Below are 26,396 nucleotides of genomic sequence, written 5' to 3'. Positions count from 1 at the left end.
GCAGCATTCATAATGCATGTACCAGTCACCCCACCAACCTCTCTACTTACGATTTTTATTCTGTTCCTTCCGCTTTGTTTTCTTTTATCTTTCAGATTGTAGTCTTTTTGGGGCAGGGATTTGAGGGCATGTGGGATTTAGCAGGATCAAGCCCAAAGATAGAAGTGCCTGAGTTGAAACCACAGTTCTAACACGGGCTTTATAGCCTCAGTTGTAACTAGTGGTAGGATACACTAATAACTTCTTAGTAGTAATCACTGATTCTGGGTGGAAGCTGTATATGTGTAATTAACGCAATGAAGGAACAAAAGACATTGTTTCACATGAAGAAATCTAAAACAGGAAGTGTTCTGTCAGCTCCAGAATTAGGCCTTTCATGGTGATTGGTCCAGTCCTATTGTTTCCCACTACACTTTATACAGTCACGACTACCAGGGCCTCTGTCTGCATTGTCATCTAAATGTTTCTAATTACCTAATGAAGAACTAACTTACACTCTTTGAACCCCTTGCTAATTTGTGTAGCTTTGAAAATCTGTGTATTTAGTGCCCCTTTACTTAACTTTTTACTGGGTTTTATGGTTAGGCTTTTCTATATTTGTCTATTTCTGCTGTGTCTGCCAACATGCTCTGGGTGCCATATATAAAGTAGACGTCTTGACTCTTCCTGTTTTGGATACTGAATCCTGGAGTACCATGGGGACTACTTTGTAAGGGTTTCAGAGTTTCTAGCATCTGGCTGTATAATCCTCTATTTTCAAATTATCTGCAATCTTGCATCTTTCCTTTGCAATCAATGTACATATCAGGTTGCCATGTACAGTTTGTTATTCCCCATTAAAATCAATTAAGAAAATGACAAAGCAAAGAAAACAATTTGGACTAGTTTTTGTGCTGTGGAGTTTGTTCTAGGTGAGTTTTATATCCAGAAGAAATTTGAAAACGAAGGGTAGTCAGAAATAATATTATTTATTATTTGTGTTGCAGTAACGCCTAGGAGCCCCTGTCAGGGACCGGGACCCCAACTCCGTTGTGCAAGGCACTATCCAAACACAGAACCAAAAAAAAAAGTCTCAGCCCCCAAAGAGCTTACAGTCTAAGTGTATAACAAGAGAGAACAGGTGGAGGCAAGCAGGGAGATGGGGGAGAGAAAGGACAAAAAGTGACTAAAAATGGTATTGTGGAGTTCCGTACTTTTTTTTCCCTCCCTCTCTCTCCCTGATTTTCAAATCAAACCTGTGCAATTTACAAGTCAAAAGATGAGTTTTCTAAATGTGAGGGCTAAACTCAGCCAGGGATCTGTTAATCTAAATGCGTTCTTTCTGCCTTTCAACAGAGAAGTAAAGTTTAATGTGCAGCCCTGGGACACTATTGCCTCCTAGCTGACTGCACTCCATGCTTTGGACAGCTGTGGATATTAACATCGCTTGCTGTGGTGCAGTTTCTCACCTTCAGAAATTTTGTTAGTGAAAATCCCTAAATAAAACCTCAGATGCCTTAATTTCTCCAAATCAGAGGATGATACTTAATAAATAAGGCTACAATTTTGTCACGGCGGTCACGGAATCCGTGACTTCCAAAGACCGCCAGCAAGTGGCTGGGAGCTGCAAGGTCCTGGCGGCTGGGGGATACCCCACAGCTCCTTGCCGTTGCAGGTGCTGGTAGCCTCTGAGCCACTGCTGAGGGGATCCCACAGCTCCAAGCCCCAGGGGGAGGAGGACCCTGGAGCTCCGAGCTCCCCCATGTGATGATGGGGGGCCCCCAGCCAGCCCCCGCAGTGACTCCTCATTTTGTCATGGATATTTTCAGTAAAAGTGACGGACTGGTCATGGGCTTCCATGAATTTTTCTTTATTGCCCGTGACCGGTCTATGTCTTTTACTAAAAATATCTGTGACAAAATCTTAGCCTTATTAATAAGACTACCTCAAAATAAAGAATGTGTTGTAAGTTATTAAACTGATGATCTCTTGATGAGATGTTAGAAATGGCACATTTCAGGGGTGGAAGGAGGAATGAATATACCAATTTTCAACTTTCTAGTTCAGTGGGAACAGAAGAATTGTCATTTAGTCACCCAGTTATAACAGGTTAACATGAGACAAGACACATTTGAAAGAAATGAGGTGCGTTTATTTCAACCGTGTTAGGATGGTTTGCATTGGTGTATATTTTAATATGTATAGGTGGGCCTTTATTTTGTTATGTAAATAGAAATCTTAGGATTTTCTTTATTTTTTTGGTTCCTTAGAATTTTTGGTTTGTGTGTATATATAAATAAAAGCGTCCTTTTTTCCTACCGATATGAGCTGCTCCATTAGTTAGGCTACTTATTTCCTTTTTGTATTCCCCTAACTTATGATTAAGCCAACACACAAAAAGGATTAGAATGATTCCATAAGCAACCTAGAAGAGTGGACTGTATCAGTTTAAACTATTACAATAACCATGTTAAAATTGCTTTGTTGCAGATAGTTTCTGTTACTGAAGAGATGTCTGTGATGGTAAAGATTTTGCAAACAGAATTTAGCTGACAATTAGCTGAAAAAGATGAGATGCAAAAAAAAAATTGAGTTCAGCATCAAAGTCTTGAGCTTGTAAACCCTTTGGGGCAGGAACCATGTCTTCCTATGTATTTGAACAGAACCTAACACGAATGCGCTCCAAACTTGATTGGGAAGTTTGGGTGCTATTGTGATGCATATAATAATACATGCTCATCTTTCAATTTTTTTCCCCCTTTTACAAAATTCTTTTGGTACTTCCTGGCTTACTCAAGAGATCCCAGAATGCATCATTCTATGACAGCACAAATATCAAAATCTCTTCTCAGCTGCTATTTGTCCTGTCATAGAATGGTGCATTCTATGGTCCACTCTTGAGAAAGCCAGAAAGGAACACTACTAAAGGATTTCACAAAGGGGGGAGCTTTTTTCCTCCTTTCTGCTTTGACTGCTCTCACTGATTAGTTAGTGGGGAAACACACATCTCAATTTTAAATATTTTTTTGCAGTTTACTTTAATTATGCATGAAGCAAAACTATTATACTGCTCACGTCTCCTTGTCTATATTTGCCCTGCAAAGCTGTAGGAGTAAATACTTATTTTTGTCAGTAAAGTAAGCAACTATGACTCAGAGACTCACAGTTGAGAAAGAAGGTGCCATGTTTACAGTCATATTTTGACTATGATGCACTTTAAGAGCCTGGTTTTTAAAGGCACTGAACACCCACAGCTTCCATTGACTAAGCTGCAGGTGCCCAGCACTTCTGAAAACCAGGCCCTAAATCTTCTTGTGGTCCCGGATTACATGCTAAATAATAGCAGCAATTCCTAAATGCAAACTTCAATGTTGTCAAACAGTAAATCTAATATTATGCTGAATCTTCCTTTTCCTTTCTCCCCATTTTTAGCAAAGCGATATCTGCTAACCGATAATATTATACAATTGCGAGGATTTCAAGAGAAGAAGATATTAATGGAATGTCGTATTTATTGCAGTAAAGGTACAAGTATTTATTTTATTGAGCAATACCATCAATATTAAAATTAGCATTTCTGTTTGTTCCAGTCAGGGCCACCAAACCACAATGCAGCTTTGAAACTTTTTAGAACAGGTAACTGTTTTCTTCTACAGGGAAACTTAGTACACCTCTACCTCGATATAACACGACTCTATATAACACGAATTTGGATATAACGCGGTAAAGCAGCGCTCCGTGTGGGCGGGGCTGCGCACTCTGGCGGATCAAAGCAAGTGCGATATAATGTGGTTTCATCTATAACGCGGTAAGATTTTTTGGGCTCCCGAGGACAGCGTTGTATCGGGGTAGAGGTGTATAAAATTTAGTAAATGCTTAGGTATCCAGAAGAGGGTTATGCCAATAATTCTGTCTTAATCCACTTTGTAAATTAGCAATTTTGTGCTATTCAGCTATTTCCTTTCTCCCAACCTCTCATCTTGTATCTCCTCTGATTCCAGTGACACCTGTAAATGAGAAATATGAAAGATGAGTTCAGGATCTCCAAAATGAGTGTGGAGTAAAGTCTTGGATTGTTATTGTTAATAGACAAAGTCCTACTAAGGAAAATCTGTAGAGGTTCCTGGAGTTCATAAAGGTTATGCAAGACTTATCTTCATGAAGCTGTCTGATTATACACAGATTTTGTTTCTGTTAATGATAACGTTTTATATTCACAAATGCAAGATTATCCCAAAGAACAAAATGAGGTTTGTTGGGGGGGTAGGATGTTCTGTGAAGATGTAAAACCCAATCTTTGTGGGGGGACAGAGTGGGAGCTGAGAGTTATTTCCTGAGATAAAAGATAGAAACAAGTGTTAAAAAATTTAATTGGCAGTATAGTGTTATAATGCAAAATAGGATAAGAGTGAGATACTCATAATTTAAACATGGGATGAATGGCATGAAACTGTGTCACATTAGCGCCCTGGGGGAGGGAGAGAAAAAGCAATGCAGGCGAGACATAATCTGCGGTTGGCCATTTGACCAATCCTAAAAAGAATCAATCAATTGACCGGTCATACATTGGTCAAATATTTTAAAGTAAAAAGAACAGGAGTACTTGTGGCACCTTAGAGACTAACAAATTTATTAGAGCATAAGCTTTTGTGGACTACAGCCCACTTCTTCGGATGCATATAGAGTGGAACATATATATATATGCATATGTTCCACTCTATATGCATCCGAAGAAGTGGGCTGTAGTCCACGAAAGCTTATGCTCTAATAAATTTGTTAGTCTCTAAGGTGCCACAAGTACTCCTGTTCTTTTTGCGGATACAGACTAACACGGCTGCTACTCTGAAACCTATTTTAAAGTAGTGATTTATTAGAACACTAACAAAAAAAAAAAAGGTAAAACTTTATGGTCCCCAATAGGCTTAGCCTTAGGTAGATAGTTATGACCAATTACAAAAAACAGTTATTTTAACTCAGAAAATTGCAAAATGCAATGAAATGAAGTTGTAAAAAATGAAAGAATGGCACCAGGATGCGGTTAAAAAGGTAGGCTCCCACCTACATTAGGCCATTCTTGCTGGAATATTTGGGAACATTTGATTTTGGTCAAATAAATAGGTGACAAATGACATTATTTGAGCAGTCAGTTGACTGGCTTGCCAAGCCTAACATAATCACAAATCTGCTGTGGAAATTTGCTTTCTTTCAAAGCAGCATAATAAGTTTCTTCATACTTATTCATTTTTCTGGTACTTTGTATAGATATACCATTATTTAAACGGTATTCTTTAAAAATATTAGGCAACATGGCAATTCTTAAAAGCTTTTCATGTTGAAAAAATAGTGCTGCTTCTTAAAACATCAAATGCTTGTTTTGTGTCTGATTTAATAGCGTTTATCAGATGAATTCTCCCTAGAATGTGGTTTTACACTCTGTGATGTTTACTTCGGGTTGCGCAAATTTGGACTAGTAGTCCCACAGTCGATCAGGGTTTCGCCACAAGGAAAGCAAAGGATTGGTGGACTAATAATTACAATACTACTAGTATTGATTTGCACAGATCTGTTAAAAGTACATGTTTGTTTTTTATGTTTAAAAAGGCTCTCTTCCCTTTCCATTTCCACTGCTTGGTTCACTCATAAGATCCCTGCTATGGTGGTGGAATTTCAGTATGCGGAGGATGTGGAATAAGATTCATAAGATATATATTGAATTTATTAATGTGGGTCAGGCACTGTTGCTAAATGTAGGAACTAAGCTTTATAGGGATTCAGATCATACTTCACTTCGTTTGTCTACTTAGCTGAGTTATATTATCCCCTGGGGACTAATGGATCTATAATATGTCAAATTCCTAGTTTATGGTGCATATGTTGGGTGTGTTCTTATTTCCTGCACCCACCATAGTATTTGAGAGACCAAGAGAAGTAATTACATTTTTTACCAAGTGTCACGGAGTGCGGGCGAGTCAGGGCCCTGCACCCCTCTCTTCCTGAGATTCATCGTGACTCTCAGGCTAGGTCTACACTATCTGCCTGAATCGGCGGGTAGAAATCGATCTCTCGGGGATCGAATTATCGCGTCTCGTCGGGAATGCAACAATCGATCCCTGAATCAACGCTCTTACTCCACCAGCAGAGGTGGGAGTAAGCGCCGTCGACAGGGAGCCGTGGAGGTCAATTTTGCCACTGTCCTCACAGCGGGGTAAGTTGGCTCCGATAGGTCGAATTCAGCTACGCTATTCGCATAGCTGAATTTGCGTATCTTAAATCCACTCCCCCCCCCGTAGGGAAGACCTGCCCTCAGCCAGCCAGTAGAACAGAAGGTTTATTAGATGACAGGAACACAGTCCCAAGCAGAGCATGTAGGTACAACCAGAACCCCTCAATCAAGTCCTTCTGGGGGGTTTAGGGAGCTTAGCCCCAGCTTGGGGTTCCCTGCGTTGCACCACCCAGCCCAAAACTGAAACCCAACCAAAAACTCCTCCCGCAGCTCCTCTCTTCCCCCTCCCCCCAGCTCCTCCTCCTCCTTTGTTCAGTCTCCCTGGCAGAAGGTGTTATTTCTCCCAACCCCCCTCCTGGCTCAGGTTACAGCTCAGGTAGCTTCCCTCAAGGGAAGTCCCCCATCCCCAATGCAACCCCCCTGCAACATTCCCAGGTCAAATCTGTCCCGCTCCCTGCTCCGTCACACCAAGATCCTGTGGTTATAGCCTGTGCATTTCTGTTCTAGCTTTAGAAGAGTATGAGACATCTCTTCTCCTTGCTTCTTTCACTTATCCAGGACTATGAATCCCCCAGGCCAATACTGTTATCTGGTGATTGGTGTAGTCCCATGCCTGTTTGAGTCTACAACTGGGACTGGAAGAAAAAAAGAGGAGTGTCAAAGCTCTTGGGGGTTTTTACTTTTATATCCCATACAGTACACGGTGCAGAAGAGTCTAGAAAAGCTTTAGATTTGGAGCCCTTTTTAAACTTGCTAAGTCCCCCTCTCTTTCAGACATTCGAATTTTCAAGGAAAACCCCGATATGTACTTCTCTGTGGGCAGTATTATACCTATTACTGGGTAAATCCTTTTAATGATATGACCTTGTCTACACTACAGGTTACTTTGGTATAACTTACGTCGCTCAGGGGTGTGGATTATAAGTGCCAGTGTAGATAGCAGTATGTCAGCAGGAGAACTTCTCCCACCGACATAGCTATCCCCTCTTGCAGAGGCAGGAGTTATTAAGCCAATGGGAGAGCTGTCTCCTGTCAGCTTAGAGCATCTCCACCACAAGCAATGAGAGAGAGAGAGAGCTATACCTATCTCATAGAACTAGAAGGGACCCCGAAAGGTCATCGAGTCCAGCTCCCTGCCTTCACTAGCAGGACCAAGTACTGATTTTTGCCCCAGATCCCTAAGTGGCCCCTTCAAAGACTGAACTCACAACCCTGGGTTTAGCAGGCCAATGCTCAGACCACTGAGCTATCCCTCCCCCAGTTGCATTGGTGCTGTAGTGTAGATGTAGCCTATGAAATTGTCATACTTCTGGTACAGAGTATAGTATACTGACTGAAGGAGCTGTGTCCAATAGACTACTGCAACAATTTGTTTACTTTCAGATTTATATTTTAGAAATATCAAAGAAAAATTGAAGAAAAATAGAATGATCCTCAGAGATGAATTAAAAGCATTGCTTCATTTGTGCCAGACACCAGACGATGTGGAAATAGCTAAAAATGTTATTTACAGGTAATTTAGAACAAAATCCAAAGCAAATTGTTTTCTCTGTCTCCTTGTATTTTTCATTTATGGTAATTTTATTTGTAATGTATGTCTCTAGCAATGATGAAACGTTGAGCTCAGTAAAAGGAAAAAAGGTTATGGAGAGTGAAAAAGCCGCTTGCACCTGGATGTTGCCCTGCAGAAAAAGATGGAAGCATGCTGGCATGAAAATAGCCCTGCTACTGCCTGTACTGCTTTTGCTTTGTAAATAGAGGACTAGAGTATTTAGGGCTGTCAATCCAACACATTTTACAAGTAACATGTGTACTAAAAAAATAATGCAACAAAAATCAATACAAATAAATGCTGTAGGCCCACTCTATTGCTAAACTGATAGAGATTAGTTTGTGGGCAAAAGAAGTGAACAGTAATGATGTCATCTCTTCATTATTTACTAATTGGATGGAGCTGACAATGTTCTTTCCATGCAATGATCTTACTGTTGTTCTAAATGCCATTGACTGTATACAGACAGAACAGTCTGCCTAAGCCATTTCACATGCAGATTTCATTGCCTCTTGAAAGTCATAATTAGTCGCAATTTTCCACTCCTGATGTATTTACATTTTAAAAATCTTTTCTAATCAGGTACCATGCAGAAAACAGAAATGTAACCTTTGATGAGTTTAAATTTGGACCCCTTTTTATGAGGCTGTGTTATGAGCTGGACCTTGAAGTACCTGCAATAGAGCTCATCAAAGATCAGGTAGTTTCCCTTTATATATATAATTTAAAAAAAAAATTATTTTCCACTTCAATTCTAATTTTGGTTAGCAATATGTTGCATGTCCTGACCTCCCGTGAGCTCAAAGTTATAGTAAAGTGGAAGATTTGTAGAAATAATGGGAATTTATTTTCTAAGATGCAGAGGCATGTGGGCTGATTAGCCAGTGCTGACTTTCCAGTCTCTGCTTTTCTCTATTAGGAACAACAATTGAAAACATTGAACCAAACTGGCATTTCTGTTGTAATTGGAAGGTTAGCTGGATTTCAGAATAATTACAACATTTTCTATAAAATGCATTGAATAGAAGTAGTTCTTCAATCTACCAAACTTACCTAACATTGGTAAACATATTTCACTGATGCATCGTTTGTTGTTCTCTATCATCATCTTTGGGCCCCACTCAGCCCCCCCGCCCACCGCTCTCCCCTGCGGGGGCAGGAGGCAGAAGCTTGGTCCTGCGGCAGCCAAGCTTCTTCCCCCCCCCCCCTTTCTTCCCACAACGTGGTGCATTCCGGCCCCTCCTCCACCTCCTCCTCCCCCGTCTCCCTGCCGGCAACGGCCCTTGCGAGGGGGAGCAGAGCCGAGCTGAGTGGCAGCGTGCTCCCTGCTCCGTAGAGGAGGCAGAGAGAGGTAGGGACGGGCCTTGGGGAAGGGGGTGGAACAGGGCATATCCCTCCCAGCCCCCTGCCATGAGCCGCTCAGGGCAGGGGGCTGGGAGCACCACCACGAACTGAGCACCCTAGCCCTCTGCCCTGCACCCCCCGCACCCCCTAAGCCTTCTGCCCTGAACCCCCCCACACACCCAGCCCTCTGCCCTGACCTCCCCCCAACACCCAGCCTTCTGTCCTGCACCCCCCACACACCCTCCAGCCCTCTGCCCTGACCTCCCCTCAACACCCAGTCTTCTGTCCTGCACCCCCCACCCACCCTCCAGCCCTCTGCCCTGACCTCCCCGCAACACCCAGTCTTCTGCCCTGCACCTCCCCCACATCCCCCCAGCCCTCTGCCCTGACCTCCCCCCCACACCCAGCCTTCTGCCCTGCACCTCCCCCACACCCAGCCTTCTGCCCTGCACCTCCACACACACACCCAGCCCTCTGCCCTGATCCTCCCCACACACACCCAGCCTTCTACCCTGCACCTCCACACACCCCCAGCCCTCTGCCCTGATCTCGAGTCGCCCCCAACACCCAGCCATCTGCCCTGCACCCCCACACTCCCTCCAGCCCTCTGCCCTGACCTCCCCCCAGCCTTCTGCCCTGCACCTCCACACCTCCCCAGCCCTCTGCCTTGACCTCCCCCCAACACCCAGCCTTCTGCCCTGCATGTCCACACATACCCCAGCCCTCTGCCCTGCACCCCCCCCACACACCCAGCCTTCTGTCCTGCACCTTCACACACACCCCAGCCCTCTGCCCTGACCTCGTGTTGCCCCCAAAATCCAGCCTTCTGCCCTGCACCTCCCCCACACTCCCCCCAACCCTCTGCCCTGACCTCCCGCCAACATCCAGCCTTCTGCCCTGCACCTCCACACACACACCCCAGCCCTCTGCCCTGACCTCGAGTCGCCCCGCTCAGCCCGCTGCAGGCCTAGGTGAACAGAACCCCAGGCTGGAAGCAGGCTGAGCAGGCTGGTGGTATAAGATCAGCATTTTAACTTAATTTTAAAGGAAGCTTCTTAAACATTTTGAAAACCTTCTTTACTTTACATACAACAATAGTTCAGTTATATAATATAGACTTATAGAGAGAGGCCTTCTAAAAAACGTTAACATGTATTACTGGCACGCGAAACCTTAAATTAAAGTGAATAAATGAAGACTCGGCACACCACTTCTGAAAGGTTGCCTACCCCTGATGTAGAGAGAGGATATTATCAGCCTGTTCCAAAGCCCACTGAAGTTGATGGAAAGACTCCCTTTGACTTCACTGGGATTTGGATCAAGCATTAATTTAGTAACATGGTTGAGCACATGCCTAGCTTTAAGCATGTAAGAAATCCCTTGAAATAACTGAGGCTGCTCACATGCTTATTCAGGCATGTCTTTAAATAAACATCTCTTCAAATTAGGACCTATGTAAGAAAGGCCCTGAGTTCTTGCAGTACTGATGAATGATATTAGATCATGGAAGGCAGATGTCACAGTTACCGGGCCAGCCACATCTTAAATACCTTTGTGTCTTTCTCAAGTGCACCCCTCAGGTGACAGGCCTGGCTTCCTGCACCTCACTCTTGGTGGAACCATGTGATCCAACCACTCCTAGATTGAGTCTTGAGGCTGTAGCACACCTGTTTACCCAACCATGTTAATCCAATAGGCCCAACCAAGTTTGGCACCTGTAAGCCCCTTTTTCTCCAGGCACCGGTGCCAGCTGATTAAAGTGACTCAAAAACAGCATCTTCAAAACAAAGGAGCATTTAATTGCCAAAGGGAACACAGAGTTTAGGCAAATGGGTCAACACAACAAAGAGTTGAATATATTCCCTTACATAATCTTAACCTCCCTATTCATAGCTCAGGTAGGTCTGACTTATTCCCATCTGTGGGCTGAGAGCCAGTTTGCTTGCTGCAGTCCCTGTGTATGTCTCCGTCAGTTTGGGTGTCCGCCTCAGGGTATGTCTACACAACAAAAGTGCACAGGCTAGCCTACTCAAGCAATCTTGTCCGGCTCAAGCTAGGGTGGTAAAGATAGCAGTGTGGACATTATAGCATGGGTGGCAGCATGGGCCAACCACCTGAGCTCAGACCCACCATGACCACCTGGGTCTGAGCTCAGGGTGGTTAGCCTTTGCTGCCACACATGCCATAACATCCATGCTGCTATTTTTAAGATGCAAGCTTAGGTGAAACTAAGGAATGTCTGTCTACTTGGGCTGGTAGGCATGATCCCAGCCGCAGTGTAGACATACCCTGACAGACCAGCTAGCTCAAGCCTAAAGCACCGCTTAACTCAAGCTAGAGATTTGTGTGTGTAGATGGGAGTCATATTAAGGTGTAACACTCAAGTTGTAACTCAAGCTGACTGTACTGTAAAGACATACCCTACGTTTTTGGAACAGCTTGATCCTAGGTTTTGGTTTGGGAACAATATACCTTTCCAGACCATCTGGAGCCAGGCAAGGGCTATTCCCAATCCATAGGTTCCCCATTGTTTCTCCCTTAACAACCTCCTTTGATTTAACTTCTGGCAGTCAAGCAGGTTAATGTGGAACAGATAACCAGAGGGACATGCCATATTTATAAAAAAACCTACATGTAATAAAAGCTGTAATTTTTTTCACAGAAATTTTTTTAAATGTAATGGCAGAGGTGTGTGAAAACGAGGCCATCTCACGGAAAGGGGAAGAGCAGGGGGCCTATAGGAGAGATTGGAGAGTGAGCCCATCTCAGTGAGAAGGGAAGAACCTGAGGAAAAAGCGGGGCTGGAGAGGAAGCCTGCCTTGGACTCACCCCGCAGCAGCAGCTCCTGTTGTGTAGGGCTGGACCTGGCTCGCTGCTCCAGGCATTGGTACTTGGCTCACTTGGACACAGCGCCACTAAGGTATGGCTCGTCTGTCCCTCCGTAGATGGAGGAGAGGAGGGCCAAATTGGATTGTCATTGTGACCTAGTCCATGGGTCGCAATGCCACTCAGGTTTGGTGTCTCCGCCCCTCTATCCCCATCTGCAGAGTGGCGGACACACCAAACCTGAATGGCCCTGCGACCACGTGGGCCAGGTCACAACTCCCAGAAGGGAAAGGAGCTGTTGCTGTGACGATCACGGATTTTATTCAGATTCATGATTTTCAGAAACACTTATCTCCCCGCCAAAGTCGTAGCCTTGCATGTAACCTCTTTATTCTCCACAGTAGCATTCAGCTGTCACTAGTGCAGCCTCTGTGGATAGAAATTCAAACTTAATATACCTCTAGCATTGTGTTGTCTCTCACACATTCATTTCCCTGAATGCTCCATGTTCAGTATAATTTCAGTGAGGGAAAATATGCTCATTTTTCATTCTAAGGCGCTCTCTCATTAAATTTTCTGCTCTTGATAATTACAGCCTTAGTCCTGGTCAGCTCACCACTTTTGTTCTGTGTTCAGCAAAAAAAACTCCTTCAGTTTGATGGTGCTGGCTTTTTTTCCCTCAAAGACATCATTAATCAGTGTTCAGCTACAGGAAAACACAAACCTGAATTTATAACTGTTAAGCTTTCAAAGTAGCCTGAACCCAGTCAGTTCTGTTTGTACTAACTTAAAGGGCATATCCTGCCATCAATCTTTTTTGAAGTAGAACTCAGTGGGAAGTTCTTCTTCAAAAATCAGTGACACAATATGATCTAAAGTTCAATGGAAAATTAAAGATTACTCCACCGGGGGACACAAGCAGAACATTGAGAGCCAAATGTATCACTTATGGGGACATGGCCAGTTCACAGCTGGAGGACATGCTGTATGTGGTAAGGAAAGACCTAATAGCAATTTTGTTTAAAACTGGCTCTGTTTATATGTTTCTTCACCAGACTCTGCACAGCTTCTTCTCTGATGGAACATCATTCAATATTTTGATGGATATGTTGTTTAAAAAAGGTCGTTATGAAAGTAAGTACTAAAATAAATGTGTCAAAGCAAATGCATTTTGAGCAAGGTACATGTCTTAAATATAACCATGAATCTATTTTAAAGCTATCGATAACACTGAACAGTGTGCTCCTTTTGGCTAGCTGAGCCATATGTGATCACTCTTGGATTTGAAAGCTGCACAGCAGTATGCAGCAGCATTTGAAGGGCTCCAGCCTCCCATTAGCAATACTGTACAATTATGGTTGAGGAAAGAGCCTTTTGTTTTAGACTCCTATTTTCCAAGGGGCTTAACTTCTCTAAAAATGTCCTTTAGACTGAAATGTCTCATGCTTTTTTCCCCTACACTGTTTTGTTTGTGGTATGGGGAAGGTTGAAGAAAATTTATTCAGGCATTTTTGTGGGCGTTAGAGCACGTGGAAAAAAATGTTTGTAAGAAAATTGTTCAGAGGCTCTGTTTGTTTGTTCTGAAAACACATACAATCAGAGTGTCTTCCCCACATCACTGCCATTGTCTTAAAACCACAATCTCACCCTTTATGAAGACCTGGGAAGCTCTCTCATGTGGCCTAGAAAGGTTTTTCTGACATGAAAATCTAAAGCACAATGTAAAGTAAGGTTGAGCCAAATCCCTTTTTTTGAATTTGAAGAATATCCAGCACAATGTCCTGGCATTTGGCAAATCTGATTTCAAATATTGCCAGGGTCAGTAGGTCAGGAAGGCAAGCTACCCTGGAAATGAGCATATTAGAGACTGGATACAGGGCCAGCATGAAGAGAAGCAACTGGGAGCTTGTGGGAATTCTGTACGGCGTTAGTGAAGGGAGTTTGGCCATATTTGTAAATGGCCACTGCGTGGTGTCTCTTGGGATCTGGGAGGATGATAAGGAGGCATATGATTTGAGAATCACATTTGTATGAATATAGATCTGACAATAAGACAGGATTTTCATACAAATTGAATCCAAATCAAATATTCATCACATCCCTTTGGTAAAGTAACTGCTATCTCTACCTGGCACTGATGCAAGGGTTTTGAAAAGGTATCATTTATATGTAAATTCTCTTTTTAGACTAATAGTTCTTAATCTGCAACATTATTTTAATTGTATATTTTTTTGGGCTCACATACTGTAATCTTGTTTTTTTGGTAGTAGATGGGTTATGCATTAAGTATAAGAACCCAATTAGTGAAGTACTTAACTACTGGATGAATATCTGTTTTTTGGCAGGTGCCTTGGAAGTGCTGGGAGAAATGAAAAAACAACATGTAAAATTCATCAAAAACACCTATTTACTTGCATTTGCAATATACTACAAACTGGTAAAATGTTTCATTATTTCCATGAAGAAGTTTTGTGGTATTTTATTTTAATTAGATTTATCTTTAAAATTTCTATTTGATACCCTGCCGTTGTTTCTCATCTGCTGCAAACACTTCAGTTGGAAACCTAAGTCAATCATAGATCGCTTCTTTGTCAAGTGTACAATATATATTGCACACACCAAAAAAAAAATTAAGTTTGCAAAATTGAGCACTCATAAATTAGGAAATGCCAGAATTAAGATTTCCTGTGCAACTGTAATTCATCCCCCTTGTGCACATATATTATGATGCAGTCTATAATTGTATGATTACATACTATTTTTTCCACAGGACTCCTGCCTCATTCAGTGGCAGTTCTGCTATTATAATACACTCCAGACTTGGCGTTCAGCACTTGTTATTTCCTGGAATATCTGCTCCTTGCAGAAATGTCTGTGTGTGCTCAAATCATTCACTAATTTTGCATTATAGCAAACATTATCTAGGGAGTAGACTGAGGCACCCAAATTGGTGTCACTTATGATCTCTGTTTCTCTAAATTTGAACCCAGTTCTGCAAAAATGAAATGTTAAGGATATTAACACAATATTTTTTCTGCTATTTGTGCCACCCTAGAAAAGATTTCCTCCTTTAGTTATAACTCTGTAGGAAATCCATACTTACAGTTTTCTATCATGCTCTTTGGGAATACAGCCACTGGCTCAGAATAATAACTGAATTCCATGGTGAACTCAGTTCCCAGAATTTTTCAGCTAAATGTAGGAGATATTTTTTATTTTTACTAAAGAAAAAGAGTTGGCCTAAAACACTATTGTGGTAGTGAGTTTTACAGTCAATCATTCTCAAACTCCAGTGGCCTGAGGAGTACCTTCAGGCGGTCCCATGGAGAGCTGGCTGGTCACATGGTGACGTTATTTGATGGCATATAGGATGGGAGGTGGAAAGTGTTCAAGAATGGGAGAGGAGATTGTCCACTATGTAAAAAAGGTGGGTCCCTCTGCCTACAGGCAGATTGGAAGCCCAGACCTAATAATTTAAATGTAGAAAGTTAATATTTGGGAAGTTATGAGCATGTAAAAACTTGGGTTATAATCAAACTGTTTTGTAATCTAAATTATGGAGATTGCTACCAGGTATCTACTGTAATAAGAGTAATAATATAGGGCCAGATCATGGCCCAAGGAGCAACCCCCCATTAAAGGGCTTTGATCTTCACTCCTACCAGTCCAGCATCTCTAAGGTATCCTTAGCCCCTACCTGCAGTAGCTGGCATGCAACAGGTTGTGAGGAGTATCAGCAGCACATACAGTCCACTGCTTTGACACCCCTCCCCCAACAGATCAACATACGTATTTTTGGGCTAGAGGATCATGGACCTCTGCTGTGCATACCCCTAAAATTCTGATTAATATCCTTGTATAGTCTGCTGCAGAGAGCTGCTGAAGAATTTGGTTTCATTGCACACAAAAGTGTGTAGCATCCTGCAAAGGTTCAGTGGAAATGCTTGATTTCTACTGCCATTGACCCTAGTCATGATTTTAGGAGAACCTGGGCCATCCTCACTTATTGAACATAGCTGCTAAAGGAGGGTGAGCTGAGCAGTGGTTTCAAACAATTACCCAGTTAAAATTTAACAGCAATAATACATTTCCCATTTCATTCAAGACAAGGTCCCTTTGATAAGGGGATATGCCAGGATAGCTCTTTATGCACTAAAGACGATTGAAAGGAGATTATTTGAAATTTTAGTCTTTCATTGGTTCTGCCACCCATCTTTTAAAGTGGTACATACTAAAATGATGGCTTGGGGAAAGCATATTACAGAAGCTCTATAGAAATGCAAAATATTATTGTTACTATTGCAATATAGGAAGCCTGAGGAAAGTAATAAGCACACTCTTACAAGGAGAATCTCTCTAAAGTTGACTGTCTTCGGATGTAAAATTATGATGCTACTATAAGTAATAGTAATGTGTAATTATAGCTGTATAGATTTATTTTGAATAGCAATACCCGGAGCCTGCTCAGAGAGAGAGATAGGATTTAAAGATGGGATTATTGCTCGTGGAATTATTGTTTAATCTTTGCACAGAAGTGTTTTTAAGGTCAGACAACTGAATATTTCAAATCATTGTAAGGGATGGCTATCATCTGACTTCAGCAGGTGGTCTTTTCTGCTGCTGCCATGAAGGGCAGTACCTCTCTTATGGAGAACAAAACCTTTAGATAATAAGTCTGTCTGCTAATCATTGGAATAAGTCTCCAAAAACATACTTTTAAATAAAATTGTAAATAAAATAACACATGAAGGGTCATTAACAGTAGTGAAGACTGACTATCACAATAATAAAATAACAGCCTTAAACACTGAAAGACACTAATCATAAAACAGTCAGCGGGTACATCGAGGTGTAATTCTTGACGCCATGGCAACAGAAAGCAGGAACAAATATTAGAAAAAAAAAATTAAAGGTGATTAACTAAGCAGAAAATACATGGACAAACTCATCACACTTTATTATATGATCCCATTAAAAATAGTGATGTAATATCAATGAGTGCATTTGGCACATCGATCTGCACAGTAAGACCCTGATCCTGCTGACTTCAATGGGACTACTTGTGTGCATAAAGTTAAGTGTATGTGTGTAAGTCTTAGTTGCAGCTGGCCCTAATAGAGTACAGGTTTAAGGAATTAGTGGAACATCTATGTGATTATTTATTTCCAAGAAATAATGCAAGTTATCCATACTGAAGAACTAGCAAAAATCTAAACTATATTAGAATTCCTCCTACAGAACTATCTTTCAAAATGTATTCTGTAATAATTCTTATGGAAACAAATGAATTCTCAAGGGCCTGGGTACAGACTTCTTAGATTAATGCTATCTATAAAGCACATGGATTTCCGTTGAGATCCAGTGCAGCTCACAAAGCAATGTAATGATGAAAAGTCAATTTGTTTAGAAAGCATGCTGGGGGTGGGAGGGGAAGTGTCCATAATGCTAAGCACAATGGTTCATGGGGCCGTTTTAGCACTCTGAGCAGCCCACAATCAGGGCAATGCAAAGGTGGTTTAAAGTCACCTTTGCTCCCATAATCCTACCTCCCCTTGATTATACCTTTGGTGCTGTCCTTCTCAGGAATTGCTGCACAGAATTTGTCCTGTAGCATAGTGTAGTTTGGTTCAGGTGAGATGACCATTTGAAAAGATGTTTGTCTTGTTAGTCTGATGTATGAATTTTTATATGCAATAAATCTAGCAAATAAAATTCTGAAATCATGTGAAGCATTTGCTGCTTCTCTAAATTGACAATCACGATGTGGATTTAAATGTCTACACAGAACAGCCCAGAGTCTTGCAAAATGTGCACAAAGTTACTTGAAGAGGCTCAGTTACAAGGAGATAGCATGCCAAGACGAGCATACTGCTTTGCTGTAGCATGTGCTCTGAAACAGGTACTGGGGTTTTATTTTTATTTAATCTTTGATTCTGTTGACTTTCTGTGCAATGTGGTAGCAAGCAGATGGAAAAGAAAAAGGTATGTCTGTCTTCCACTGTGATTAGGCCTCTGAAAAAAGAGAATAATATAATTGCCATTTAAAATGTGTGGGAATTTTGAAATCCTAGAATACATATTCAGTCCGGTGCACAGTTATTTGGCCCTTTTAATGCAAAATCCCAACACAGTATGAATTGAGATGGCTGCTAACAACAGTAGTGCCCAGAGGCCAAAGACGTAAACATGGACCCTGTCCTGAACACGTTGGTGAGGGTGTTAATGATGGCTTAACTCATGACTTCCTTGGTATGGGATTGGAGGGGTGTAAGAGAGAGAGAAAGAACTGTAAGTTAAATGATGCTCTAGGAAATATTTTGGAGAAGTTCTATAGCCCTTGTTACATGGCAGGTCAGACTAGATGAATCGATTAAAAAGTTAACAAAGCTCTTTGGTAATAACTAAATACGCAGGAAAATAGTAACATAAATACAAAGACTGCTGTAAATTAGTTGCCTACTATCAGCTTTCGAAACTGAAAAAGAATACCACAAAATAGGAACATCACATACAGAGGCAGTGCAAATATCTCTACGCTGCCCTGACAGCATGCTCCAAACCTGACATAGAAGGGACCACTTTCAGTTTCTGAGGCAGCATAGTCTGGAGGATTGAGCAGAGGAATGGGGATTAGAAAATTCTGAGTTCTAATCCAAGTTCTGACACTAAATGGTTATGCAATCTTGAACAATTCATTAACCCTCTGTGTCATTTTGTGTAAAATGGGGATGATACTTTCTGTCTCACCAGAGTATACTAAGGACTAATTAGTTGGTGTGTATATAGTGATTTGAATGTGTAAAGTGGTATTTAAATATTCAGTCTCCATGCTCATTTAATCCTTGGCCCCTCCGGTGCATCTCTGTGAGCATAGAGACCGAATAATAACAAGTGTACTTTATTAGTATCTGTTGTGGTGGTGGTTCTTGTGATGTGGACTTCTTTCCACAGCCTTTAGGTTAAAACCAAAATCTCATTCCATATACAAATATGGAGTCTCATTCTTTTGTATTCATAATGCCTTTATTTTGCCTACTAAAATATTCTAAATTCCTGTTTTACAAATGGAACAGCACCCTTGGATGTACCTGTGTATTACTGAAGATATGGGGACTTTGACATCATGTCTCATTATGTGCTTAAGAAGCATATGTAGTGATTTGATCACACATCTAGTGCTGCCGTATAATAGAACTGTAACATTGTATTGTATGATAAATTAGCTGATTTATATAGCATAGTAAATGTGCCTGGCTATGTCCACAATGTAAAAGCGCTGAACCAGTTTCCCCCTAGTTCAGCAAGGTATTTAAGGAGGTGAGAGTTCTATTGTCTCCAAGCTACACACCCTTCAGAACATTTCTGGACTGGGGCCTTAAAGTCTAAAGGCTCAAGATGCTACCATAGGGCTTGTCTACACTACGAAATTAAGTCGAATTTATTAAGGTCGACCTGTAGCCTCCGATTTTACAAAATCGACGGTGTATGTCTCCACTATGCACATTCTGTCAGCGGAGCGCATCCCCGCTATCATGGGTAGCATCGACTCAATGGAGAGATGCACTGTGGGCAGCTATCCCACAGTTGCTGCTGCCGATTGGAATTCTGGGTTAGGCTCCCAATACCTGATGGGACAAAAAAAATTTCGTGAGGTGTTTTGGGTACATATCGTCAGCCTCCCATGATGCACTTGGCTCCTATCTCCCTCCCTGAAAGCAATGGCAAACAATCACTTTTGTGCCTAGGCTGGGTTACTTGTGCAGATGCTATAGCATATCAAGCATGGACCCCGCTCAGCTGTACGCTGTTACTGTGAGCGTCACAAACACCTCGTGCATCGTCCTGCGGTATTTGCAGCGCTTAGCCAGGACCAGCTACATGGAAGAATGTGATGCCATGCAAATAGCTGTGCTGGAAGCCATGGAACGGAGCAATTTGCACATTCTGGCAGCAGCAGCCGGACTTGTTGACACAGTGGAACAAGCTTCTGGGCCAGGGAAACAAGCACAGACTGGTGGGACCACATCGTGATCCAAGTATGGGATGAGGAGCAGTGGCTGCATAACTTTCGAATGCGTAAGGCCACTTTCATGGAACTTTGCAAATTGCTTTCCCGAGCCCTGAAGCGGAGAAATATCAAAATGAGACCTAACCTGACAGTTGAGAAGTGAGTGGTGATAGCCCTGTGGAAGCTTGCAATGCCAGATTGCTACCGGTCTGTCAGGAATCAATTTGGAGTGGGTAAATTTACCGTGGGGACTGCTGTGATCTAAGTAGCCAGGGAAATCAATTCACTTCTGCTAAGAAGAGTAGTGACTCTGGGAAACGTGCAGGACATAGTGGATGGCTTTGTCATGATGGGGTTCCCTAACTGTGGTGGGGTGATAGATGGAATGCATATCCCTATCTTGGCACCAAAACACCTTGCCAAAGAGTACATAAACCGCAAGGGGTACTTCTCAATGGTGTTGCAAGTGCTAATGGATCACAGGGGCTGTTTCACCGACATCAACGTGGGATGGTTGGGAAAGATACATGACGCGCGTATCTTTAGGAACTCTGGTCTCTTCAGAAAGTTGCAAGAAGAAACTTTCTTCCCAGACTGGAAAATTACCGTTGGTGATGTTGAAATGCCAGTAGTTATCCTTGGAGACCAGCCTACCCCTTGCTTCCGTGGCTCATGAAGCCATACCCAGGCAGCCTGAACAGCAGTAAGGAGCAGTTCAACCATAGGCTGAGCAAGTGCAGAATGGTGGTAGAATGCCCCTTTGGATGGCTAAAGGGGCACTGGTGCAGCTTGCTCGCTAGGTTAGATCTCAGCGAAAGCAATATTCCTATTGTTGCTGCTTGCTGTGTTCTACATAATATCTGTGAAAGTAAGGGGGAAAAGTTTCTGGCGGGTTGGGGGGTTGAGGCAGATAGCCTGGCTGCTAATTATGAGCAGCCAGACACCAGGGCAATAGGAAGAGCACATCAAGGCACACTGCGCCTCCAAGAGGCTTTGAAAAACAGTTTCATGAATGATCCAACACTGATGTGTGACCGTTGTGTGTATTGGTCCTTACCAGGCTGCCCCCTTTTATGCATATACTGCCCTGTAAACTAAACCCCCACCAACCACAGTGTGCACAGTGAATAAAGAGCCTCTTGTCCTCAATTCATGCATTTTTATTATGCTAACAAACACTGACCAGAGACAGCAATGAATAGCAATGATAACCAGGTAAGGGCCTGATAATACAGGGAGGGAGGGGCAAGAACGCATAGCTTATTACACTGCTCTACAGCCAAAATGCTTCTGAAATAAATGTAGTCAAACTTTACTAATTCTGGGTCACTGAGAACGAAAATGATGCTTACAATTATTGATTGGCTCTAGTTTTCAAGATATGCTATTGGGTCAGTATATATGACCCTTGACTTGGGAATGGCGGAGGATAAGTGAGTTATAAAGGGAAGGGATCTCAATTTAAACCAGAAATGACTAAAATACATCTTTGACTGGATCTATTAATAAATCTATGACTGGGTTTGGACAGTACTTGCTTTTTAGGCAAAACAATGAATGATGCAATCTGAAGCTGGTATTGCGTCGTACATGGTATGAATTGCATCATGTTATTCCTAGAAGTCATGGATGATGCAGTCATAATGAAGCTTACATCACTCTGCTGAACAAATTGCCCTATATCAGCTCTAGAAATCATACAGTGTCGTGCTCTTATTTGTCAGGGTTTGATTTTGCAAAAGGACACATTTCTGTTTAGCCAAAGTGGGTAGCGATGCCTCGTACTTGTGTGAACAGTGCAGATAACTTCTGCTATGTTTGTGGTGAAGTGACTTTTGTATCACAAAAGCGCAGTATAACCACTATGGTTAAGAAAGCCTATCACCTTTATTTTGGCTGCAAAATTGGAGATCAGGACAAGAGGTGGGCCCCACACATATGCTGCAACACTTGTGCAACAAATCTTTGCCAGTGGTTGAACAGGAAAAGGAAATCTATGCCTTTTGCAGTGCCAATGATTTGGAGAGAGCCAACAGATCATACCAGCAATTGTTACTTCTGCATGGTGCCTCCAGTTGAGAAAGGTGTGTCAAAGAAGAAAAAGTGGACTGTGCATTTTCCAAACATTCCATCAGCTATACGCCCAGTACCCCACGGAGAAGGACTGACGGTTCCTGATGCACCAGAATCATTCTCACTTGAGTCAGAAGAGGAAGAGGATGAAACTTCTGGTCCTGAACCATCAATGTCACAGGACCCACATTTTCTCCCATCCTCCTCCTCTGAACCACCCCTCATAACACAAGGTGAACTGAATGACCTTGTCAGGGATTTGGAACTACCCAAGAATAAGGCAGAGCTGTTGGGCTCCAGACTACAGCAGTGGAATCTCCTGGCAGGTGATGTTAGGGTTTCCATGTTCCGTGACCGTCAAAAGGATCTTGTCCCATTCTTCTTCATGGAAGGTGATCTTGTAGCCTTCAACAACATCGATGGTGTGATGGCAGCCCTCAACATCGTTCATGATCCAGATGAGTGGAGACTGTTCATTGATTCATCGAAGAAGAGTCTTAAAGCTGTTTTACTGCATAATGGCTATGTTTTGCCATCAATTCCAGTTGGTCATGCAGTCCATATGAAGGAAACCTATGACAACATGAAACAACTTTTGAGGCGCATAAACTATGACCAACATCAGTGGCAGCTTTGTGGCGATTTGAAGGTTGTTGCTCTCTTGCTTGGTCTGCAGACTGGATACACAAAGTACTGCTGTTTTCTCTGCTAATGGGATAGCCGTGCAAGAGATTCCCACTACATCAAGAAAGATTGGCCACTCCGACAGTCATTGGAGCCTGGGAGGAAAAGTGTTCAGCATCCACCACTTGTTGAATCAAGGAAGATTTTACCACCCTTACACATCAAGCTGGGTCTGATGAAGAACTTTGTCAAGGCCATTGACAAAACACAAGCAGCTTTCAAGTACCTCCGTGGAAAATTTCCAAGGTTAAGTGAAGCTAAGATAAAGGAAGGTGTCTTTGTTGGTCCTCAGATTTGTGAACTTCTTTGAGATGATGCATTTGACCATGCACTGCGTGGCAAGGAAAAGACGGCATGGAAAGCCTTCCAGTTAGTGGCAATAAATTTTCTCGGAAACAACAAGGCAGACAACTACAGGTTGTTGGTGGAAAACCTCCTCAAGGCATAAAAAAGCCTTGGTTGCAACATGTCACTAAAGATACATTTTTTGCACTCTCATCCAGATTTTTTTCCACCGAACTGCGGAGCAGTGAGCGACGAGCACGGCGAGCGATTTCACCAGGACATTGCAACAATTGAGAAACGCTATCAGGGCAAATGGAGCCCATCAATGCTTGCAGACTATTGCTGGACAGTGACAAGAGATGCTCCATTTAATGAATACAAGAGACAAGCCAAGAAGCGCCGAGTAGACACTGAATAGGACTAAACTATGTACATAATAGTTTTTTGCCTTTTGTTTCATAATAAATTTTATTTATATAAGCCTTTTGCTGATTTTTAAAGTGTTACATAAACAGGACAGGTGAAATCTTATCATGTAAAGCAACCATAAACACATGAAAAGACCTAGGTTTACAATTTATGATTAAAACTCTACTATCTACACAATATACATAGACATAAAATGTAAAAACTTAAATATCTTAGAAACAGTAGCCAATCAGTTGTTTTAATTGTCATATTTGAATTCAGCACATCAAAATACATAATAAATAGCACATTTTATCTCTGAAGCGGACAACTTCTCAAAAATTGTAGACCAGTGTTACAATTGCACTGTCTAGCAATCACAGTTGTGGGAATGAGAGCTTTCTGCTCCATGAACCAACCCCTGGAGTTGAGTTCAAGGGATAACTGAGCTCTCTTCTCCTCCTCCTCTCCCCCCCACCCCCCATTCTAGAATGTCTGGGAGAGGCGGATATGGAACTTGGTGAGGAGGGCAGCTGGTTCATCATTGGGTGCAGTGGGACTCTAAGGTGTAGCTGCCTTTCCTGCACCTCAACCAGAGGCCTCAACATGTCTGTTTGCTCCCCCATAAGCCGCAATATCTCTTGCATGTTACACTCTTGTTCCCTGCTTGCTTTCCTGTCCTCTTGGTTGGTGCGCATGCTCTCAGACAGTCTGAGCCTCCACGCATTCAGCTGCACCCTGTCAGCCTCGGAGGAACACATCAAATCACAAAACATATCTTCCCTTGTCCACTTCTTTCGCCTTCTAATCTGGGACAGCCTTTATGCTGGAGTGGAGGAAGCACTCGGAGAAAATGTTGCAGCTGCAAGGAAAAGCATACATTGTTGAAAACAAAAGGTTAACTGTTGCAATGAACGAAACAATTCACAGCAGTAAATACATTCCCTGAGGTACTTGGCCAAATTTTGTGTTTTAAAAGAAGAGCCTGCCAGTAAGGTACAACAAATGGCAGAGCACTGGGCAGCAGATTTCGGTTGCAGGCAGGCATGGTAAGCACACACGAAAGGGTAGGCGGTGTGAGGGCACACCTGGAGATATTTTTTGGTGTAGAAACTATTGGCACATAAAGAGGCTTTTCCGGGGAGCATCCTTTGCATGGCTGCACTGGCCGCCACTGTATCCCAATTGTTTACCTCAAATTAAACATTAACCACAATTGCATTTAACCCCTGTAATGTTATTACAAGTGTGCACTCACCAGAGGTGCCTTCCCCACCATCACAGTCTTGCACCAGTGGATCCTGTGAGGGGATTGGCTCCAGAGTTATGAAAAGGTCCTGGCTGTCGGGGAGAATGGATCCTTCGCTTGTCTGCTGCGCATTCTCCTCCTCCTCCTCCTTCCTTATTAACAATGTCCTCCTCGTTGTTGCCCGGGTCCCCCGGGAGGTATCCAGGGAGAGTGTTGGGGTACTGGTGGGGTCCCCGCCTAGAATCGCATGCAGCTGCTCATAGAAGCGGCATGTCTGTGGCTCAACACCAGAGCGACTATTCGCCTCCCTTGTCTTCTGGTACGCTTGCCTGAGCTTCTTTATTTTCACACGGCACTGCTATGTGTCCCTGGTGTAGCCTTTTTCTCCCATGCCCATTGCGATTTTGGCATAGATGTCAGCATTTCTTCTGCTGGTTCGGAGCTCTGCCTGCACAGACTCTTCTCCCCACACAGCAATCAGATCCAGTGTCTCTTGTATGCTCCACACTGGAGCACATTTGCATACCTGGGCAGCTGTGATGGTGAGCTCTCCACGGTGATCAAACAGGAAATGAAATTCAAAAGTTCCTGGGGCTTTTCCTGTTTACTTGGCTGAAGTGCAGTGGAGTTGAAAGCGCTGTCCAGAGCAGACACATTGGAGCACTCTGGGATGCCTCCCAGAGGCCAAACAAGTCAAAATACACTGTGCTGTGTCTACACTATCCTTAATTTGACCTGGGAAGGTTGAATCTAGCACTACTGCTCTCGTTGAGATGGAGTACAGGCGTTGATTTTAAAAGCCCTTTAGGTTGGCGGGAAGGGCTCAGTAGTGTAGGCACGCACATTATAAATTCGACCTAATGTGGGGTATGTCGATCTAACAACATGGTGTAGACCAGCCCATAGAGAGCTTCATGACACGAGAAACACTGTGCATGGTGTGTTTCTTACAGAGTGAATACTACATAGAATGAGTGGGTCTTTTGGAATATTTTGAAAGAGCATGGGTGGGGGAGTGTGGATGTTTAATTGGGAGGTTGTACAAGCTAGCTGTTTTTAGGTTTTTTTTAATAAAATTTGGTTTAGTACAAGCTTAACTTGATGTTTGTTTTGTTTTGTTTTTTCTTCCTTCCTTCTAGAATGATGTGGTAAAAGCCCAGTCCTTTTATTCTCTGATCAGGCACTCACAGAGCAGACTATGCAGTAATCTTAATGTAAGTGTGGTTATTTTGCACGTTCACATAGGCTTGTGCAGAGAAATACACTAAAGGAGTTATGTATACATTTAGACCCTGACTTTCTCTTGCATCTTGTGTAATCATAGAAGTGTAGGACTGGAAGGGACCTTGAGAGGTCATCTAGTCCAGTCCCCTGCACTCAAGGCAGGAGTATGTAATAATTATCGATGTCTATGTATGATAGCACTTTTAGTACCTTTAGCTGAAAGAGCTCAGAGGAATGTGGCACGTGGATTTAGGAATGTGGAAAGCATGAGTGATTTTGAGATTGCAGATAGATCACATATATCTGTGCAAAATGAGCACAGTCTGGATGTAAAATGCCACCCCTCTGATTTGGTACTTATTATTTTTCTTTACTATTTGTAATACTGTAGCCTATAGGAGCCCAAGTTATGGATCAGGACCCCATTGTGCTAGGCACTGTAGTGCTTGCGGTGGAGAGGCTCTAAGCTAATGGGAGAGAGCTTAATAACTCCTGCCTCTGAGAGAGGTGGTAGCTATGTCGGTGGGAGAAGCTGTCTACA

General features: G+C 42.6%; 1 protein-coding gene across 12 annotated transcripts in view; it reads left to right on the top strand.

Annotated features, from left to right (window-relative positions):
• PTCD2 (pentatricopeptide repeat domain 2) overlaps nt 1-26,396 on the top strand; it is a 119,607-nt gene that overhangs the window by 3,022 nt on the left and 90,189 nt on the right. For 10 of the 12 annotated variants that reach the window (XR_010588798.1, XR_006175823.2, XR_006175822.2 and 7 more), the window contains exons 2-8: nt 3,412-3,504; nt 7,586-7,715; nt 8,337-8,454; nt 12,980-13,058; nt 14,270-14,361; nt 17,710-17,823; nt 25,771-25,845. Coding sequence is in view for 9 of the 12 variants with exons in the window: in XM_065550140.1 (XP_065406212.1) it covers nt 3,412-3,504; nt 7,586-7,715; nt 8,337-8,454; nt 12,980-13,058; nt 14,270-14,361; nt 17,710-17,823; nt 25,771-25,845 (701 nt within the window). In the remaining 3 variants the exon portion in view is untranslated. The remainder of the gene's footprint in view (nt 1-3,411; nt 3,505-7,585; nt 7,716-8,336; nt 8,455-12,979; nt 13,059-14,269; nt 14,362-17,709; nt 17,824-25,770; nt 25,846-26,396) is intronic. The other 2 variants (XM_042855912.2, XM_042855911.2) reach the window with 2 other exon arrangements.

Source organism: Chrysemys picta, chromosome 6 (assembly GCF_011386835.1).
Source record: "Chrysemys picta bellii isolate R12L10 chromosome 6, ASM1138683v2, whole genome shotgun sequence".
NCBI lineage: Eukaryota > Metazoa > Chordata > Testudines > Emydidae > Chrysemys > Chrysemys picta.
Note: the sequence above shows the minus strand (reverse complement) of the source record. Positions and strands in the feature narration are given on the sequence as shown.